The sequence below is a fragment of the Pterocles gutturalis genome, unplaced genomic scaffold (assembly GCF_000699245.1).
Source record: "Pterocles gutturalis isolate BGI_N339 unplaced genomic scaffold, ASM69924v1 scaffold7264, whole genome shotgun sequence".
In the NCBI taxonomy this organism is placed as follows: Eukaryota; Metazoa; Chordata; class Aves; order Pterocliformes; family Pteroclidae; genus Pterocles; species Pterocles gutturalis.
Genome location: NW_010130603.1, coordinates 81,383 through 96,558, shown reverse-complemented (window position 1 = coordinate 96,558; position 15,176 = coordinate 81,383). Strand labels below are relative to the sequence as shown.

Here is a 15,176-nt window from a genome sequence, read left to right as displayed (position 1 = left end):
TCTGTTATTCAATTCCAGTAATGAGCTATTGTTAGAATGAAAGAGTAAATATCTAGAAGGGCTGGGAATCTTGATTTTTTTTTTTTCTTGTGAAATTATTCTATAGATTTGTTCAGGTTGTATCTTAAATGTAGGCAGTTTTCTTAAATATAGTGCTCAGCATGTTGCATTCTCAGTTACATGTGTAACAGAGCTTGGTATGTATACAGAAGTACAGAGTTACCTATACTACCTGGGAATGTCACAGTATTTCCTGGGAATGTCACAGTATTTCTGTAGAGTTAAAAAAAAAAAAAAATAATCGCCCAGAGATTAATGAACTTCTCTAGCACATACGTATTATTTAGTTTAAGTTTTCTGTTAAGCATGGTGTCATTTGAGGTTTAGTTAAAAAGAATACTGAATATACCAGGCCAGGTCATCTCCAACCTGTTATTAAAATTATTGAATAGAAGATAATATGGGATTTCAGTTTCCTTTGTGAGTAGAGATCAGTCAGTCATAGAAATTCTTGTGAAATCTGTAGATTTTTAATCCTAGTTAGAGGAGGAGAAATTATGTTGCATATTGTATGAATCCCTAATATTTGCTCTGAAGGAGGCACTTTGGCATTTTTCACAGTACAGCTGTGTTTAGTCGCTCAAAAAGTTTATATTTCACCTTTACCCTCACCCTTTTCTAATTCTACAGCTAGTAGAATAGTCTTCATTTCTACCTGTGGAAAGTTTTCAAAGCAGGATCTGTAAACAGGGCACAACTCACTTCAGCTACTGCTGAGGTCACTTTGCCACCAAAGGACTGGTAAAAACCATGCAAGAATGATGGAAGGAAGGGGTGGGATGGAAGATAAGCTCTGGAGAGCTTTCGAAGGGCAAAGGCCTCTTCAGACCCTGAAATGGAAAGGTGGGTAATTTTTGCACCTGGTCTTGGGAGGGACTGGCAGGAGGCAGGACAAGCAGGGCTGCAGCAGTTAGAAAGATGCCTTATCATGGACTAGATCTTTTACCCCAAAAATGGAAAGAAACTTATGGACTTGGGAAAAGTTGTAAAGAAAGAAGTGGTAAATTAAAAAAAAAAAAAAAAAAAAAAAAAAGAAAAGAAATTGGGGTAGTTATTAAAAAAAAAAAAGTTAAGGAAAGGCAACACTGGAGTTTGAGAGAAGAGATGAGATAAAGAATTGGTACCAATAATGAGAAGTAGAAGAGGAAGAGATTTTGCTTAAGTAATACAAAAAGTAAGATTTAGTCTGGAAATTTTCCAATTCTGTCTTTTTGGCTCCTTCTCCTTCATATGTTCCCTCAGGAAAACTCAGTGTCTGTCTTGAATAGGCTTTGGGCAAAGCAGACAAATGGGGCTTTGTCTGATGGGTCTGTCTTCAATGGCTTTCATGGTCAGTTCCTGTGAAGAAGAAACAGCTTAAGCTGATGACTCTGACAGATAATGTACAAGAAAGCTTGCAGGACAAGTGAGATAAAACTAGAAGACATTGTGAGTGTGAAGATATGTATTCCAACCGGTTGAATTTACAGACCCAAAAGAACATAGGGAGTCTGTATTATTTATTTCTGCTTGTTTTCCAGGTGGTAATGATCAGTATTCACGTGGTAGTGGCTTTGCATTTCATAGTTCTTTATAGTCCTGTAGTGCAGATGTCTTTCCCAAAGCCTCAGAAAGTTCAGATGTTTTAAGAGTCTTTTAGTACAATTGCTGAATCTGGTTTTCATTACAAAGGACTCCACAGTTCCCTTTTTTAAACTTTTGCACTTGGTAGACTCAGACTGTTTCCCTACCATGTTTTTTTTTTTTTTTTTCCTTTCGGCTATCACATTTAGCAAGCAGAGTGGTAAATTAATGGCAGGTGCATAGATTTGGAGAATTACCAGCTCTAGAGTCATTTTTAAAATAGTCTATTTGTTATATAGGGGGGTTTAGTTGTTCATATCAGATTTAATATAAATCTGGAAGTATTCTCTAGATAAGTAGAGTCTAGTCTTAGCCATTCTATGATTCTGTGATAGCCACGATACTGCAATAAATAGTACCAAAGTGCTTGAAACCGAGGGAAAGAACACCAATAACCTTTCCCTTTTCTAGAAGTAGATTTGGTCCTACCCATAGATCTAGTTCATAGGCTGGGTCTCCTGTGCAATGTTTACCCCTGCTTGTGTCACCTTCACAGCTGAGCCTTGGAGAAGAGGAGGGAGAATGGGCAATGCGAGGAAGGAGAGATGGGTTTCAGTAGCTGAGTTGTTTCTCATTCCTAATAGGCCTTACATTATCTAATTTACAAAGTTTTCATTATCTAATGCCGTTGCATCACGGGAAGGGAAACCTCTGACTGTCCTGCTTTATTTATCGCAGATGAGAGAACAGCAAACCTGAACTATGAGAACTGAAATTGAACCTAATATTTGTCAGTTGTATACTTCTAAACTAAGGTGTTTTTCATGCTTAAAACATCTCAGATGGATAAATCTCTGTAGTTTGTTCACAAGTAAGTAAGAACATCTGGATCACTTTATTGAAAGTTGCCTCCCAACAAACAAACAAAAAAATTCAATGCTAGGTTATATCTATGCCAAATTTCAGCCTGGAGTGAATTTTTATGCATTGTAAACTCCTGCCATTTATAATGGAAATTCTGACAGCTCTTTAACTATTTCATAGCAAAAGTACAACTGCAGTACTTTAGGGAGGAGAAACACATTCACTTTCTGTCTGGCTTCATCTCATGACTTAGCCATTTTGGTGGTTCCTGCTTTTTTTTCCCTAACTGTTCAAAAAAATTACTGTGCTCCTGATGCATCCTATTATCAGATATCATTGACTTCTGAAGAATAATGCTGAAGTGGTCCTGTCCTGCAAATAAGATACATTGACTGGATTAATATATTGGAGCATCAGACATAAATAGTTACTCTGTCATCTTTTCTTTACTCTCTTCTTCTAAGAACGTTCCTTGGATATATGCCTTTTATTTTTCCCAAAATATATGGTTTCAGTTATTTTTCCTTTTGTCACGGAGTATTTTCTAAGTTATTTCAGGTCTTTTATGAATAATATCTGACCAAGGGATAATACAGAGACCTTCACAATATATAATCCCCAGGGCTGAGGAGAGATTATACAATGAAAGCAAATTCGTAATGCGAGTTCAGCAGCCACAATATGCTACAGAGAAGAGCTCTGTATTGAATATGAGCAGAGTGATAGAAAGACTGACAAAGGCAGTGGTGTGTTTCCGTGAATCTAGTATATCACTGGAGAAGACCTTTCTTTTCCAATTCACGTTTCAGAATTTCACCACTGCATTGTAATATCCCAGTTTTGAAGGTCACCATAAAATGAGAAAATTGCACTGTTGGTTATCAATGTAAGACCACATCTGGTTGAACACATGGGAGTGTTGCATGCACAAAACTACTGGGCAAAGTTTTAGAGGAAAGGTTAAATTATTTGAATGTAACAATGATGAAAGCTAAATGTAAAACTAGGTAAAATTAGGGGTTAAAAATGGCCAAAGACTTCTGCTTTGAGCATTGTAGCTCAGCTTTGGAAATAGGCAAAAGGCATGTATGCATTAGGGGGGAAAAACGGAAAGGACTTTTTTGAAAGTGGTTGTACTGAGGCTCTACCCCTCTGAGCAGTTTCTTCACAGATTCCTCTTTTCCTTCTCCTCCTTTCGTACCTTGACTTCTGTTGACTTAAGGAAGCTATGGTTAATAGCACATAGTACAGTAGTAACAGTCGCTTCAGACAGCAAAAATATCCCTGAGAGATACCAAGTGTTTTATGCTTTATTATTAAGTTGAGGCAAATGATTTATGCCATTTCCAAGTACTTGCACGTCCTCCTCTGAACTCAGGTCATATGTACTCACAGTAATCAAGAACTTGGTTGCACTATTTGTGGCTGCAAGAGATGGTCCCCATAACTTTTTATTGAAAAGTCCACCTAAGGCACTTCTTGAAGAAACTGTGTAACACGTTTCTACAAGCAGATCATGTGAAGCAGTGGTTTTATTAGCAGTTACTTGGGCTGACCTGCACATCTCTGAGTTCTGTTACTGGCAAATAATGTTCCAGTTCAGAATGATGAAACATTTACACTCACCATAATGTCCTGTATTAAACATTTATATATGCATTAGTGATGACTAACCAAAAAAAAACTATAATGAAAATTTTGTTTTGATTGAAATGTGAGGGGAAAACGTCATCTACCTTTAATCTACTTATTTACTGTCTGATGCTTAATGAACAATTTAATAAAATTGTACCAGTGGATGGCTATCCATATGTGTCTTTTGATGTCTCCCTGGAGGACTGGGTTCTATGCTGATTTGTCACTCTTGCTTGTTGCTGTCACTGTCTGTGTTAAGGACCATTGTTCCACAGATCAGGCCCCTGTCTTATAGAGCACTTATAGTGAAGTGCTGGGCTCTGGGTTGTTTTCCAAATGTTAGGTCTGACTCTTCAACTGAGATAATTGCTGACATTCTTTTTCGTCTTCTTTTTGCACCATTTTCATTAAATGTGATTTTTTACTCTAGGAAAACAAGATTATAAGAAAACCAGGCCTATGTTAAGAGCTACAAGATTAAAAGCAGAGGCCAAGAAAACTGCAGTAGGCGTAAAGGTAGAGATCTGTTTGATAGCTCGTACCACCTTTGTGTTTGTGTTGTTTCTTTTCCCCATAGATGCACTGTGTGAATATTGATTTCTGAGATATATTGTTTATGACACTTCAAAATCTAAGTGGAATGCCAGAATCTAAAATATTTATGATGGATTGCTTTTACTTAACCCTAAAATAACTAGAATAGTTGAAATGCTATAAGATTTTAAGTAGTTCAAGTCCTTGTTATGATGCGTACTTACTTTAAGTCAATAAAGTACTGGATGCTTAGAACATTGATCTTCTGAGGGAGCCTCTCTACACACAGAACAAATACTTTAATGATTTCATATAGTTATAAAAATTGCAATAAATATCTTCTTCCTCTTCCTGTCCTATGCCCAGGAGTAATTTAAAGACTGGATTTGTTAAGTAATTTAAATTCTCAGCATTGTTGTCTCAGTGTACATCCTTGTGTACTGCCTCTGACTTGGAAAACAGAAGGCTTAACTAACAATGAACCAGACGGAAAGGTACTGAACTTTCTTTTGGAAATGTCCCTTTTTCAGGCAGGTATGAAGTATGATAATGACTAGTTGATCACAGCTGTGAATACGAGCAGGGAGGCCAATGAGGAATATGTTGTGCTATCTACTACGCAGTGTAGCATCAAAACAGTATTTATATGACCACACATTGTTTACTTAAGTTACAGCCAGTGTTTCTCCTTCAAACTTATTTATGAATCAGATCGATACACAATTAGCTTAGCAGCAAGGGTAAAAACCAAGCAAAATAAAAAAATGGATCAAATACCTGGGTAGTCTAGTGAAAGAAACTTGCAGAAATGTTAAAAGGAGACTTGCAGAAATGTTAAAAGGAGAACATTTTCTTGTTTCTGGCAGATGAGAAATCAATTTTTTCAAGTTATAGCTTATAGCAAATGCCAAGGTATTACTACCAAGCTGTAACAGCTGTTGAGCTGCCAGATGATGTATTTGGTTGTCTTCCAGAATTTGCTATTATAATCACGAAACAGTGCTTTCTTTTTGCTCCTGATTGCTGATCTCGATCAAGCATTACCGTGCGATGCAGTATGTTTTCACAACATAATCTCCTCAGTTAGTGCTGTGTGTCAGGTTTTAATGAGAAAAAGTAGATTGCCTTTTTTTGTTTAAAGGATAGATTATTAACCTTTTGAGTTCAATGTTTTTTCCTTCCTTTCTTATTAAATTTTACTTTTTCTTTTAATTTTACTTTCAATGACATGACCTTTTAAAAGTGATGTTCTACTTGCAGACTTTTACCGTACAGCCCAGTTTTTTAAAATGTGCACCTTTTTTTGCGTGTCTTTCACAAATGAGAAAAATATGAACCTTGGTCCTTCAAAACCTATTTTGTTTCCTTTTTGTCTTAAGTAATTCTTGCTTAAAAATAAGGGAGATTAGGAAAGCATATGTGTAATCATGCACATAATGAAGAATCAATTATTAGTGAATAAAGAAATCAAGAACAGTTTATTTTGTGCAAATATGTTCCTGCATGTTATAGCAGACCAGCTGAGTTCTAGGTAAGAATGAGTTTTGCCATCAAGGTGCACACGTGCTCTCCAGATTGTGGGATGCTGTGTTTCTGGGCTTCTCCTAGTTGCAGTGTGCAGTGTCTCAGGTTTGCAATTCTGCCTTTAAAAAAAACCCCAAAATTCTTTAAAATATAGTCTTCTGGCTCTAACCTTTTTTTGCATGCCTGGACTTTACAATATGATTCTGGATGATCCCCAAACAGATCACAGTCATTTGCTTTGCTTCCTAATTGCTGAGAAAAGCTGACAGAACTGAAGCAAAAGGGAAGGTAATCTGAGGATATACTTGTGGGGGAAGGAGAGCAGGGCCTTTGTATGCATCCTTCTCACTGAGTCTGCTTAATGCCAACAACCTCAGGCTTACTAAATGTTGCAATACTTCCATCAGAACATGGGCAATCCCTGCACTTCTGCTGACAGACCCTGCAGTGCTCAGCATGGAAGCAAGGCGTATTTCTATCTCAGAATAAACCTACGCCTCGTCCCGTCTTGCAGTGACAGCTCTTCACCCTCCTCTATCCCTCCAGCTCAGCAGAGCTTCACCGTGGGCAGTGGATGCACCTGGAGTGTCTGCAGGGAAATCGCCCTCCCGACCCCAGGAGAGGCTGCTTAGGGACACGGCTTCTGTGTCCCTTTTGTGAGACCCCGTAACCTCTCCCCATGTCTCAGGCAGGGCTTGTTTTACTCAGTCCATTGTTAAGTTCCTCCTGCTGTCCAAGAGCAATCTTCTTACATTCGTCCACCACACCTATCCCAGATACTTCTCTGTTGTCTTCTGGATAAATTTTGAAATAAGAATTTCTTGACGTCTCCCGCTTGCTGGGACAGCAGGGTGTTAAACTGTTCCTCATGTCTCTGACTGTCAGAAGAGTCAGCAGTGTTGAGGTCCCATCAGGTTATGTACATTCAAGAAACTATTTTGAGGCTTAAGTGTGCATTCTTTTAATTGTTTCCTAATATTCAGAGCTTTTCAGTGTGCCTGAGCTCTTCCTTCGGGAAAATACATCACAGTTGTCGCTTCATATTAGCGAAGTTTTCTGATGGTGATAGGTGGCATGATTAACTTTCCAAAGGCTGGGATTTTAGTCTTCTTATATGATGTAGACCCCGATTCTGTTACCATACTGACACTTAGAACGATATGGTTTTTAGTGCTCATTGATACCTCTAGAGTTGTTTTGCACTAGTGTCCTGAAGAGGGTATATTCACAGCTGTAAACTAAGACTTGGTGTAGTATGGGTAAGGTGGGGGGCACACATGACAGGAAGAGGACGGGAAAATAGTAAAGGCATTTTAGTTCTTAATTTCTGTGAAGATAATGAAATTCCACTGTTGTGTATTCCACCATGAGAGCTGGCAACATTAGCTTAAAAAAAAAAAAAAGGCCCTATAAATGACATAAAACTCTTCAGAACCAATCCCCTGGAGATCCTTCACATTTCATTGCTGGCATACTAATTAGCTTGTCTTGTCAAACTTTGATTGCCTTGTCATTTTAATGCAAGGTTTAAAGTAACAAAGTTTCTGCCATTTAGTACTTTTTAATTTCCCCAATGAGAGATTTTATCCCTCTTGATAATGTCAGAGAAACAGCTAAGCACTAGTAACTATCAAAACTTAGTTGAAACAGGGTGACCATGCTGGTACTCAGAGTATAATGTTTGCTCTTTAAACGTGTTTAAAAATTAAATATTGTGGCAGAGCTGTTGTGCTGTCTCTATTTGTATACATGATGCTAATGCAGACAGTGCCAAAATATATGGTGTCTCTTGGAAAAGAAGGACCCTTGTCTCAAGAAGCAACTCAGAGAGAAAGCAGTATGTTGTATGTCTCCTGGTGTTTGGATAAGACAAAATTATTTGTAGCAGTACCAGAAAGGGAGTCTCTGAACCTTCTCTGTGTGGTTGTTTTATTGTCCCCCTGAAGGGGGTTCGTGCTGGTGGAAGCCCACCTGCTCGTCCTAACCAGGTGAAGCAGCAATGAGTGTCTGCACCATCCATGCTAACTCTGCTCTCAATGGGTAGGAAAGAGGTGCCAGCAGGGGGGTGGCAAGCAGAAAATAGTTTGAGGAATGTGGAACTTCAGCCCCAGATAGCTAGGGTTTGGTATGCAGAGCCCGAAAGTAATGGGAGTTCTTGCGGAGAGATGTTTTTCACAGGCTGCAAGAATGGATCAGTGGTCTGTGGGTAGATGCCTTCTCCCTTGTTGAAAGGCAAACACAAATCTGAACAGTAGTATTTTACACCCACTTGCAAAGACATAATTGACTGCAGAATACCACTCCATAGAGAATTATTAGCAACATAGTACATTGATTGAGCTAAGGAAAAAATGTTTCCTAAAAAAGTGAGAGCTTACTGGCTGTCATTCTTTTGCATATCTACTTCATCTGTTGTGTTGCTAGCTCACTATTAAGAGTTTATCTCATCTGGAACAAGTTATGTATGAACAGATAACAAGGCATTCCTAGTGTATTTTGGCAAACAGTATTCTCTGATTTCACACTGTTCATGATCTACTAAGGTAGTGAACTACATTTGCCAAGATAAGTTGGGAATATAGTTTCATAGCTTTGCAGAAATTGAGGCCACAAGGGACTATTAAATCATTTGATCTGGCCCTTCTAGATGTTACAGATCATAAAATTTCTTCCAAATACTTTCTAGGAAGTCCAAGCACTTCATAACGACCAAAATATTACGTCTTCAAACCATCTTATATGCCTCACATCAAGAGCAGGGCAGCTTAATGTGCCACCAGTGAACAAAGTGTGATATTCCCAGTGATCCCAGCAGTCAGACTTTGATCCCTGACCTTGAAATGGAAAAGAAGGGAAAAACAACGTACAAAGAGAAAACCAAAATCAGTTTGCTCCCGTCTGACCCTGGCTTGATCTGTACACATAAGTACAGTAATCATGGTGGCTTTGAGGATGTGAACAAGATGCACCAGGCAGGAGCTTAGGAGGATTTTCTGTACCATCGTCAGAGCAATAGTCCATCTTTCTCAGGCTTTGGTCTCTACTTATGACCAATCTCTAACACTTCAAATGATAGCTGACAACGACAAAACCTCAAATCCCAGAAATGAGATCAATACAATTAGAGGGAAATTTCCTGAAAGAGGAGGAAATGTCTGATCCTATAGAAAAGTCTGAAGTGCTGAAGCATGAGGTGTAATCACTTTTAACAGTGTGGTACTTCAGGCTTTCAGGATGCAGCACTGACCGTGTAAGCAATCCCAGTCTTCCCACGGCCCTGAAGAGAAGAGTCTGGAGGGCTGAGTTCACCAACTTCGAGGCTGCCAGCCAGGACCTCCTTTTCACACAAGCCCAAGTTGAAGTATTCTTCCCAAAAGCGAAATAAAAATGTACAGTTTTTTGAGAGATCTGGCCATAAAAGACTCACAGCCATGGAAATCCATATTTCCCCTGAGGTAACTGGCATGTTCAGTCGTTCTTACTCCTAGGAAATGGCATCATATTTCAAGACTCATCTAATCTAACTGCAGCTGGACCTTCAGGTGGTCTTGTAAACGAGACGGAAGGTCCCCATACTGTGAGGTGCCTTACTTAAATACAGGTATATGGCATATATAGTTATATGCTGTAACCAAGCTACCTCTTAATCTTGTCTATGATAAAATGGATACCAGTCATCTCCCTACTGGAAATCTGCCTGCCTTTGCACATGCAGAGATCACACTGAGGGAGTGGTTACCCCTTAAATCCAAAGACCTTCTTAGAGTCACATTTTTTCAAGGCAGAGTCCCCCTCTTTGTAAGTAGTTTCCACATCTTTGATACCTGTATGTATTGTCTTGCATTTAGCTATATTCAGATGAATCCTGTTGCTTTTTTTTTTTCATATAGCCAGGCCTTTTAGATAACTCTCTGCTTTGTTCATGATTAGTTTGTTCTCATTATTTGAGACCATAATGATCTTTGTTCCATCTGAAAATTTTAACAGTAAAAAATTTATAACATAAAAAACTACTGATAAATTAGTAAATTATTTTTGTTACCTTGTATTAGATGTAGAATGACCTGCATTAAGGAAGTAAGCATCCATTTTTCAATATGGTTTTGTTGAAACTCTAAAAAATGGTCTCAGTGAATGTCCAGATAAAGTCTTCCAGTTAGGAATTAAATGAGATTAAAAAGTTCATTGTCAAGTCCATGTATGTTTGTTTTACTTCTACAGGTATCCTTGGTCAGCGTGATTTTCTTTTCATCTCTTTCCAGAAATAGCTAGTGATAGTATAGCATTTCAAATACAGCAATTTGTGGTACTCTTTCACCTATTTTTAAGCTGGTTTCAGATAAAAAAAAGTACGGTTCTCCTTGGAGGAAAAAATATTAAAAAATATAAAATTTCCTGAGAGTGTGATATTTCTCTATGTGTAGGATATGAGCTACCATACATAGTGTCCAGATTTGTGTTATTATAGCCAACATTTTTTCCTCAACTAGTCCCCCATTTTTTCATCTCCTGATTAATCTCATTTAGATCCCAACTCTACAACTCGCTCCATGAGGGTGAATCTGAGGACATTATCCAAGGATTTTGGCATGAGACATATAAAACTGACAAAAAATGATAGGAGAATTAAATCGACATTATGCTGTAAAGACATGTGTTTCCTTTATGGAAAAGTTTCTGAAAAACTTAGCCAAGCTGAAATCAGTAGGATTCTACAGACATTATTCTAAATATAAGAGAATATAATAGAAAATTCTGTTCCTTTTAAAGGCTTCTTTGACTTGACTTTGAAATTTGAGAGCAGGGATGTTACTTCCTAGTGTTCTGTACCATGTTATAAAAGAAAAAAAGGAGAAAAAGTGCTGTGATCATTTTAAGTTTATTTCTATAGGACTTTTTCTATGTTAGTTAATTATTCATGGTGAAATCCTCTGAGTAAATGGATTTCGCAGAGGGATGATGGGGATGATCCATAAAGTGCAAGAGAAAGGGAGCTATATATGCCGAGCGGGGAGTATTTTAACATTTCATTTCTATGCATGGCTTAAAATACAAATAGCAAAGCCTGATAAGTATAAAACAAATTAAAATGACAATATATACTGTTGTTGCAAAGACAGTATAGTGGTGTAGCAGCTCATTTGCTATTTATGTTGCAAAATTTATGTTTATAAAAGTTCATAAACTGGATGCGGTTCTTAAGAGACTGCATATCCCTAGCTGAGAGCCGAGTGTCCTTTGTTAGGCCGTTTATTTCAGGGTTTTGTTACTCTGCCTTCTTCAGTAACTCAAAATTAAGATACTTGCATAGTTCTTAAACCTGGAATTTCAATAAGGCTTTTCATTCCCAAGGCTAATAAATCTAGCCACCCAGTTCCTTCTGCCTGTGTAAGGAAAGTAGTACAGTTATCTCAGTGTTATTCACTGTAAAACTTAGGCAGAGGAATTAAAGAATTACTCCAGTCAAAGTAGTTACTGGGCAGCCTGAGAATAAAAATGAAGATTTTCCCAGTTCCACTTCCTAGAAAACAAATCGTTAGTGGAAACAGTCCCCAGAATTTCGCTGCTGCTACCACAGAATTTCAAAAGGGAGACTGGGGAGGAGGGAGAGGAAAGGTGAACTATTGCAAAGCAGAAAGCATGGCGAGGGTGGAGTCCAAACAAGGGAAAAAACTTTTTAATACTGGAATGAATTTGCTCTCTGTGTCAAGTGTGAACGGTGCCTGCATTGTATGGGTTTGTTGTCCACTCTCCCGAGCAGATGGAGCTTGCAGTTGTATGTCACTTGTTTATTACATCCTCTTAAGATTAGTAGCTGTGTGGCCAGATGGGTCTGGGAGCACAGCTGTGGATACAAGGAAATAAATGAAACCTGTCTGATGCTGCCATGCCCTTTTGTGAGATACTGACGTGTTGCAACTGCAACAAAGCAAAAATCACTTTCCTTTAATATATTAGTGAATTAGATGTACTCTTTTTTTTTTTAATCAAATCAGATGAAATCAGGAGGATGAGGTTCAGAGGATGATATAATTCTAAGAGGAAAATTAAGTTGAAATCTGTAGCAAACAGCCTCAGGAAATTTACAGGAGCAATTTTAATGTGCTAAAATAAATTTTAAGTACATCTCAATTAATCATCTGTGTAAAATGTAAAGCAAAGGTTTCTATAGAACAAAGACTCCTGTAGAGCATACACCAACTAGGCAGTAGTATTTCAAAGTTTATTAGATGGCATATGTTGAATTATTGATCCAACATTCTGATAAACTATATAATGCATTCATGTAAATGCAAATGAAATGCTGTTCTATAGAAGAATGCCAGATTATGGGCTAGACTTTAAAAAATGAAGCTGACATAGTTTTAACTCCTTCATGGCAATGGATGCACAAAGTTTGTCACAAAGCCACCACCAATCTAGAGATACTGGATAAAATTTATCCTAAAGTGCAGGACTCCACACCAGAGATATCATCTCCACTCCCCTTCTAGTCTAAGGGGAGAAATAGGCATTTTTAGGAAGAATTCATCTGACCTCTTTTAGAGGACACAATGGATCTTACACCAAAGAGTGTCAGTTTCTCTTCTTGGATGGTAAAGGGTGTCTGGTTGTCTAGGTGTGGTGTAGGCACCTCCTTTCAGTCCCACTGACAGAGTAGATTTGATATGGCGTCTTCTGTACCTATTCAGATCAGTTGTTATAAAGTTGCTGAACAATTTTTCTCTCCTTTTGAGTATACAGCTGGACTGTTCTGATATGGGTAGTTTGTAGGTTAACATGAAGCTGAGATTTGGAGGGGAGGTTGTTGCTATTTTTCATAGAGGGAAAATGGGTTTGGGGGACACAAACTCACTTGTTCTTTTTGAGCACTCAGTGCATGATTTTAAAAACACATCATGAGGATAAGGAATGGAGCAGCGTGTGCTGTTAGTGGCACTTCCTGTGAGCTGAGGGAACGTAAGGATGTTTCTCAAATTTATGTTTCGTCTTTCATTGTCTAGCAAAATGAGAGTCAATGCTGTAGTAAGTGTGCTGTACTTTCCAGGAAAATAAAAACTTTTAAAAGTGAATTACTGTGACTTTGAAAAAGGTAGTGTTGTAAAGAGGGTGATTATACTAGGATTTATTATATCTGAGATCTAAAGTTGGAGCTTAACAGAGTCCAGCCTTAAGACAGAATATGATGATAGGCAGTCACATAATGAGTATGACGTGTAGTACAAAAACATTTTTCTGCTTCTGAAAGCTGCTATAAATCATGTATACTTTGGAAGACTCTTTTATGTTAATTAAGGAAGATGCAGCAAGTTGCAGTATTTTATGGGAAGAGAAACAAGCGCAAGTGCAAATTGTTATGCTTTTTGCCTTATTGCAGAGGGGAAGGAAGAAAAGTTCCATCCAATTCTGAAGGATTTTGTAGCTCCATATTGTAATGCATACCAGGAGGTTGGGAGGTAGAGGTAGCAATTTTCATTGACTTCCACCATACTGTGTTTGCTTCATTAAAAAATTACAAATATGTTGGCAAAAAGCAGTAACATATTGCTAGAAAACATCAAAATTCACAGTGTAAATTCATAACTTAAATTTGTGTTCAAAACTGTGGTTTGTGAATTCTGTCTTTTCTTTTAAGAAAGAAGGAATAGCATAATAAAAGGACATAAAGCTCCTCTTTCTAGGTCAGACAAAAGATCTTTAAGCCAAATATCCTACTTCTGGCAATATATCAAACTCACCAAAATCTTTATTAAAGTGAATGGATTTTATAACATTCTGAAATGGTAACCACAAAAAAGAAATCATTAAAGTATCAATGCCCTATGAAATTGTATGTGTCTGATGTTATTTTGATGTGCATGATAGAAGGGAAATGATATTTATTCCTGATTTATCTGAAAACATGGTCCTATTTCTAAAAGGTTTTGTTTTATTTTTTTTTTCTCTTATTTTTACAGGAAGTTGCCCTTGTCCTTGCAGCTATACTGGTATTCTTGTTGGCTTTCTATGCTTTCTTTTATCTTAACATTTCCAATGAAGTTGACCTTGATCTGGATCCAGATGAAAACTAGCAGATGCAATGAATCTATCATCAAGATTTCATCAGTTTCAACAAGACTACGTAGGAACACACTGTCCCTCCACTGTGAGACAGTAAATCATTCCGTTTCTTGCAGTCCAAATTCATAAGAAAGTTTTGCAATACGTCCGTCACTTTTACATTCCAGATCTCCAAAATAAAAGAACAGTTATGCCCAGTAAGTGTATTTGGTTAACACCAAAGCCCGGAGGAGCAGTACAATGCATGGAAGTTTATTGTTTACATTATTTTTTTCTCAGGCAGAGAACTTTGATGTCAAAAGACAGGTGCTATTGTTATCATGGGTATTGATGCCAGCTTCACAGGAGGAGAGTCTGCCTTGACTAAATTTAGGAATCAAAGCTTCCTAGTAACCAAATTAGTTTCCTTTTCCTATCCCAAAAGAAAGCAGAAATACCAAATAAAAAGTCTTTCCTTGATTTGTATTTAAAATATATCAAAAAAAACCCTCACCCTTTCTCCCTTTTAATCTTTCTTGTGCATGTGCGCACATGCGCGGGCATGGAGATGGAAGAAATTGTAGGAAAAAAATATCTTTTTTCGAAGCAGTCTGTCACTTCCTATATGGACTTAATTTTATGTCATCCCAGATTCTGTATGCCCATATATCTGCAGTAATCTTTTTCATTCTTTTGCCAACTGTTCAGCACACATGTGTTCTGTCAGAAATGGCACCTGGATGACAGAAGCTCTAACATTCACATATGCCTCTGAAACACAGTTCTTTGCCTCCTGTGCTGTCTGAACTAGTGTAAATAGAAAGTTCAGTCGATGTTGGTTTTAATTAGTGTATTGCTCTATTATTAATATAAAGTCAAAATCGTATTTTAATTATACTCTTCCTAGTGGTTGTGGTATCAACTTACTCTACCTATTAAGGGGATGTTGTTAAAAA

The 15,176-nt window shown here is 37.6% G+C and overlaps 1 protein-coding gene across 1 annotated transcript in view; it reads left to right on the top strand.

Annotated features, from left to right (window-relative positions):
* The window catches only part of TRIQK (triple QxxK/R motif containing), a 37,896-nt gene extending 23,216 nt beyond the window's left edge, over positions 1–14,680 (top strand). The window contains exons 2-3 of the mRNA XM_010080272.1: positions 4,553–4,638; positions 14,139–14,680. Of these exons, the coding sequence (XP_010078574.1) occupies positions 4,553–4,638; positions 14,139–14,252 (200 nt within the window). The 3' untranslated portion in view covers positions 14,253–14,680. The remainder of the gene's footprint in view (positions 1–4,552; positions 4,639–14,138) is intronic.
* Positions 14,681–15,176: the final 496 nt, after the last annotated feature.